The sequence below is a fragment of the Camelina sativa genome, chromosome 1, assembly GCF_000633955.1.
Source record: "Camelina sativa cultivar DH55 chromosome 1, Cs, whole genome shotgun sequence".
In the NCBI taxonomy this organism is placed as follows: Eukaryota; Viridiplantae; Streptophyta; class Magnoliopsida; order Brassicales; family Brassicaceae; genus Camelina; species Camelina sativa.
The window spans coordinates 8,254,731-8,260,958 of NC_025685.1; the positions used below are offsets into that span (position 1 = coordinate 8,254,731).

The 6,228-nt window shown below is 35.6% G+C and overlaps 3 protein-coding genes and 1 pseudogene across 3 annotated transcripts in view; 1 reads left to right on the plus strand and 3 right to left on the minus strand.

The window, feature by feature from the left end:
* Positions 1 to 776, plus strand: part of LOC104705396 (aluminum-activated malate transporter 9-like) — a 7,275-nt gene extending 6,499 nt beyond the window's left edge. Inside the window, exon 7 of the mRNA XM_019246995.1 lies at positions 23 to 776. Within this exon, the coding sequence (XP_019102540.1) occupies positions 23 to 586 (564 nt within the window). The 3' untranslated portion in view covers positions 587 to 776. The remainder of the gene's footprint in view (positions 1 to 22) is intronic.
* On the minus strand, positions 996 to 2,106 carry LOC104783454 (protein PLANT CADMIUM RESISTANCE 5-like). Its single transcript, XM_010508613.2, has 4 exons — positions 1,791 to 2,106; positions 1,627 to 1,698; positions 1,324 to 1,533; positions 996 to 1,197 (listed from the first exon to the last, which is right to left on the minus strand). Exons 1-4 carry the CDS (start codon positions 1,984 to 1,986, stop codon positions 1,124 to 1,126), a joined length of 552 nt encoding a protein of 183 aa, XP_010506915.1. The 5' UTR covers positions 1,987 to 2,106; the 3' UTR covers positions 996 to 1,123.
* LOC104783462 lies at positions 2,993 to 3,743 on the minus strand (annotated as a pseudogene).
* Positions 4,459 to 5,454, minus strand: LOC104783468 (protein PLANT CADMIUM RESISTANCE 7-like). Its single transcript, XM_010508623.1, has 4 exons — positions 5,400 to 5,454; positions 5,212 to 5,295; positions 4,634 to 4,846; positions 4,459 to 4,520 (listed from the first exon to the last, which is right to left on the minus strand). The coding sequence occupies exons 1-4, from the start codon at positions 5,452 to 5,454 to the stop codon at positions 4,459 to 4,461; spliced, it is 414 nt and encodes a 137-aa protein (XP_010506925.1).

The window sequence follows — 6,228 nt, forward strand, 5'->3', positions numbered from 1 at the left end:
ACCAGACGACCTTCTCTTCGAAGTACACCTAGCTGCAGAAGAATTACAGCACAAGATCGACAAGAAATCTTACCTTCTCGTCAATTCCGAATGCTGGGAGATCGGAAACCGAGCCACCAAGGAATCACAAGAGCCTCAAGAACATCTCTCCCTCGAAGATTCAGAGAACCAAGCAACTCCAATCTACGCCTTCAAATCCCTAAGCGAGGCAGTTTTGGAAATACCAACGAGCTGGGGCGAGAAGAATCATCGTGAGCCGTTGAACCATAGACCAACTTTATCGAAACAGGTATCGTGGCCTGCACGGCTTGTGCTCCCGCCGCATCTGAAGACAACGAACGGAACTTCACCGCTGGTGGAGACGACAAAGACGTACGAAAGCGCTAGTGCATTGTCACTGGCAACATTTGCGTCTCTCCTCATTGAGTTCGTCGCTAGGTTAGAGAATGTGGTCGACGCGTTCGAGGAGCTAAGCCGGACAGCTAATTTCAAGGAGCCTGAGATTGTTACCTCGACCACGGATTTAGAGTTCTCCGGAGAAAGAGTCGGACTTGTCCCCAAGATCCGCCGGTGTTTCGGAATGTAAGTTTTTAAAAATAGATGCATCGGCGTTCCAGTTAAACGCGCGAGAGATTATAGTTTGAACTTTGAACTGTTAACTGTAAACTAGTAACCTTAACTCTATACAACAAAATTAGTAAAATAATGGTAAAAAATCAGGGGCTTTTTTTAACCCTTTATATCAGAAATGTGTATTGGATCATTTTCCACATTAACTCATGGGTTTGAAATCTATTTTTTCTTGGATTTTCAACCGACTGATTTATTATTTTCGTCTACTATATATCCATGATGAACTGCAGCACCCAATTTGTAATAAATAATAAAATGTTTATTTTCTGAAATTTTGAGTCTAAAATCTTATGCAGAATTACTGATAATTTGATCACTAATTCACTATGTAGACTAAGAGCTTGAAGAAACTTATTCATATATCAGAAATAGGAAAAGATTACGTTATATCATTGCCTTACATTTGTTTGTGGCCATAAGCCCATGATATATATAGATATAAGACAGGAACAACATATATGGTGTGAACAAAATAACAAAAGTTTATGAGTCAACCCATCATCCGTTGACCTGTTGGAGGAGCCATCATCTCTTGCTGATGTGCTTGTGCATTCCCAGCCCACCCTATATTGCACCAATTGATATTCAGTAGTAGTAGTACTTTTTAAAACCAGCATCAGTTATAGAAAAATCTTTAAATATTAAAAGCATTACTCCTAATTAAAATGAGATGCGAAAATATAAGTTTACCGATGATGGGGTCAAAACCATGGTGCTTGAGCTCACGATACTCTTGACAAAGAGCACATGGCATACAGACTAAGTGAGTGATCCAATCGGGAGCCGGAGCATCTGGTAGCCCGTATTTGTTTCGTATCTTGGCCCGGAATATGTGTGAATAGACGAAACATGCCCCGGTAAAAAATATCGCACCGTACAACACCCCAGCTGTCGCACAAGCTGAGTGATACACATATATAAATACATTTACACAAATGACAATGTCAGCGTCTTTTTTTTTTGTAAAGCTTTGTGTATGTATGAATGACTTACGCGTCGCGCCTTCGTCAACGATCTCCGCAATTTGTCCGAACGTGACGCATGGAGCTAACAATGTGATCACGGCTGATCCAATATGCACAAGACCAAAAATATATATTAAGAAACCAATCGTATAATGTAATTAAAGATCGCGTTATGTTATAAAGTTATCTAACCATTTTCACTGTCGTTCATGCAATCGAAAAGTTGAGAACTCCAGCGGTTTTGTGTTTGGTAATTGACCGGTGTGCCCGTTGGTATGTTTGCCTGGTTACCAGTTGCACCGTTATGGGGAAGTACATCGTTGTTCTGGTTAGCTGTACGTTGAACCTGAGGTTGTGCCTGATTCGGTTGGCCATCTGGTCGAGCCATAGTATTTACCCGGCTGGAGTGTGGCAACAAAAAAGGGATTTCTTCTCTCTTTTTTTTTCTTTCTCTAAACGTTTCTATTTTATTGACAAAACTCTTATTCGTTTTTGTGAAAGCAGTAGATGATGGTGTTTATATAAAGTAAGGTTTTCACAACTTGAATAAGTTTAAAATTTCTTGAGAGGTGGCTCTTGTATATAACTAAATTCATATGTGGTATCTATGAAACATTATTCCCCAGACTAGTTAGGCTGTCACCGTTCTTATAAAAAAACAAAAAACAATTGCAACCGTTTGTATTTTGTAATCAAATTTTAACAAGTTATTTAGCTTTTGTAATCAATTTAATAAGATCCGCCATCATAGGTGAGGATAATGAAAAGTGTGTATATACGAATACACAGATTCAGATGATTGCCCACACAGATTCATGACTGCAAATATATGTGTGGATGTTGTAACTTAAACTTGAAAACCTTTTCTATATCGCAAAACAGGAAACTGATTCAATCCTTGTTTATCATGTACTGTAATTGGTTTTGGAATATTAATGGCTTCTATATTGCTTATTGGAGTTGGACCAACTTGTGGTTTTGTTTATATGTAGGAAAAAAAAAACTGCAACTAACTTTTGGAAAGAAATGATACAATGATAATCGATATTGGTAAACATGATTTACGCACTAACATATGTTTAGTTTAATTTGCTTGGTCAAAACTTGGATTGACCTTGACTTGTCCAAATAGTTGACGTTTCAATTACAGCTCATTGTGTACCAAAGCTAAACTCCAAATAAATCGAATTAGGGGTAAAAAAAATGAGCCCTCTTGGAAGTTAAAAAAAATGACGATTTCAAAGTCTATTATTAAAATAAACAAATACATATTGATAAAACTGAAAATAAATTAAACTAATGTAGTCAATATAAAAACTACACTCAAAAGTGCTCTTTTCTCATGAACCACTTATTTGATTTAAATCATTGATGCAAAACATAAAACTTTGAAATCAACCCATCATCCGCTGACTCATAGGAGCAGCCATCTTCCGTTGCACATTTCCATTCCACCCTGTCACATAAAAGAAAAGTTTGTGTTATTCAGGCTTGCATTTTAATTTATCGGGCATTTGAAATAAAAAGGGGTACATATATGTAACAAGGTCAACAGATAAAAAATGCAATTACCAATAGAAGGGTCAACACCATGGATTTTGAGTTCACGGTATTCTTGACAAAGAGCACAACATTCACAAAAGCAGTGAGTGAGACAATCCGAAGCTGGAGACTCTGGCAACCCGAATTTGCTTCGGATCTTAGTCTGGTAAGTGCATGAGAACAAGCAAGGTAAGGCGACCACAAAACATATCAGCCCGTAAAATAACCCACATCTCTTACAACCTACAATATAATTTTATTATATACAACGTTACATGAATGACACAAAATTTGTAGAAGTCTGTCTACAAATACAATAAAAGGACGTGTTCACGTAAATGAATGTATATATATGACTTACCAGTCCTTCCTTCGCCGGCAATATCAGCGATCCGTCCAAAAGTGACGCACGGGCAGAAACATGTGAGGCAAGCTTATCCAATGTAACGCACACCAGAACGAAGAAATCAAAATCATTATATAATCCTGACAATAGATATCCAAATGACAACTTGATTAAATTTATATAGAAATTCTTACCAGTTTCGACGTCCTCCGTGCAGCTGCCAAGAGTCCAAGACCAGAAGTCCATTGGTTATCCATTGTAAAGTAAATTGGATTCGTTCTTCTTGAACCAAAACTTGCGTATTATAAAAAGCTGAGAGATCGTAATTCAGTTAGGATTTTTAGAAGAGATTTTTTTTTTATTGTGTATTGTGAAATGCTTTAAAAATGGAGGGTGGGTATATATGGTTGATGGTGTCGCTTCGAGACACACCACAAAGGTTTAATCTTTAGTACATTTCACTTTTGGAACAAAATCATAAAAGCTGTAAAAAGAGTCTAGCAACATTGAAATATATTCTTCACCCCTTAATATAAGTACATTGCACTTTATCAAAATGTGATTTGTTCTTTATGGAAGGTGAGAGATTTTAGGGATTGTCAGAGATTTTAGACTAGTGTAAATTTTATGTTAAAGCGTTGTTGGATAAAAAAATACTTAGGTTCACCGAGGGGTGTTAATCGGGATGGCACGACTCGACCAGACCCAAAACCCGCATATATTTGAGTCAGCCCGGCCTAAAATATTTTTAAGCCTATATTTCAAAGTCCGACCGGACAGAGCTTTTTGAAAGTAAAAAAAAAATAACAATTTTCCAATTTCATGATATCAAAATAAACAAATATTGATAACTGAAAATAAATTAATAAATTAAACTAATGTGGTCATTATGAAAACTACACTCAAAAATGCTCTTTTCCATGAACCACTTATTTAATTTAAATCATTGATGCAAAACATAAAACTTTGAAATCAACCCATCATCTTTTGACTCGTAGGAGCAGCCATTTTCCGTTGCACATTCCCATCCCACCCTGTCACATGAAGAGAAGTTTGTGTTATTGAGGCTCGGATTATAATTTATTGGGTATTTGAAAAAAGGGGTACATATAACAAGGTCAACAGATTAAAAAAAAAATGCAGTTACCAATAGAAGGGTCAACACCACGGTTTTTGAGTTCACGGTATTCTTGACAAAGAGCACAACGGTCACAAAAGCAGTGAATGAGGCAATCCGTAGCTGGAGAGTCTGGTATCCCGAATTTGCGTAGGATCTTAGTCCGGTAAGTACATGATAACAACCAAGGGAAGGCGACCATAAAACATAGCAGCCCGTAACATAACCCACATTTCTTACAACCTACAATATAATTTTGTACATACAACGTTACATGAGTCACACAAATTTATATATGTCTGTCTAACAAATAAGAATGTATTCACAAGTAAATGAATATATGTATTACCGTTCATATAGGTCCCAATTTAGGACAATCAATGTTATCAAGAACAAAGGACAAGAACACTTTGGTTCTCAAATACTTTAGAACAAGTTACTGCAATTTTCTCTTCATAACTTCTCTGTTGAAGTACATGTCTTTAAATACAAATAGCATTGATCGTTCACGATCCTACAAACAAGGAAATAAGAAAGTGGGAAATGGAGACACTACTTCTCCTATTACTAAGGAGATAACTAAGGAGATAACTAAGGAGATAATAAACTCGATCCTATCACGTTCCTTCCTTCGTCGGCAATATCGGCGATACGTCCAAAAGTGACGCACGGGCAGAACCATGTGAGGCAAGCTTATCCAACGTAATGCACAACAAAACGAAGAAATTTAAATCATTGTGTAATCCTGACAATAGATCAAATGACAACTTGATCAATTTTATATAGAGATTCTTACCAGTTTCGACGTCATCCATGCAGCTGAAAAGACCCGAAGTCCATTGGTTTTCCATTGTAAAGATCGGATTTATTCTTCAGCCTAGCTTGAACAAAACTTGCGTCTTTGGTCGATCTTATTATAAAAAGCTACGAGATCGTAAATCAGTTAGGATTTTTAGAAGAGAATGTTTTTTGATTATTTGTTGTGAAATGCTTTAAGAATGGAGGGTGGATATATATGGTTGATGGTGTCGCTTCGAGACACACCACAAAGGTTTAATCTTTAGTACATTTCACTTTCGGAAACAAAATCAAAAAAGTTGTAAAGAGAGACATAAAACATTGCAAAATATTCTTAACTCCTTAATTGGTATATTACACTTTTGATAAATTGATTTGTTCTTTTATGGAAGGTGAGTGATTGTAGGGATTGGATTAATCAATTTATATGTAAGGAAGGTGGGAGATACAACTAATTTAATTTTATGCGTAAGAAAATTTTAGATATAATATATATGAATGAATTTTTTTTATTACTAAGTGTATATTTATATCCTTAAATGGCTAAAATTTTCAACAAAATTAGTTTAATTTTGAGAGTATGTAATGTACGTAATCTGGTTTTATACAGTATGTAAATTAATACTACTACTTAGAAACGGGAACAAGAAGAAAAAAAACTCCTAAAATTGTTTAACGAGTGTTGAAATGTAAAAAAAGCATTAAAATAATAAAATAGTCATAACAAAATCTGACAAATGTTTTTCAACTTAAAATTGAAGTAGTTCAAAAAAAAAAAAAAATTGAAGAAGTTCTCCTTGCCCAAAAAAAAAATGGAAAAAATTCTA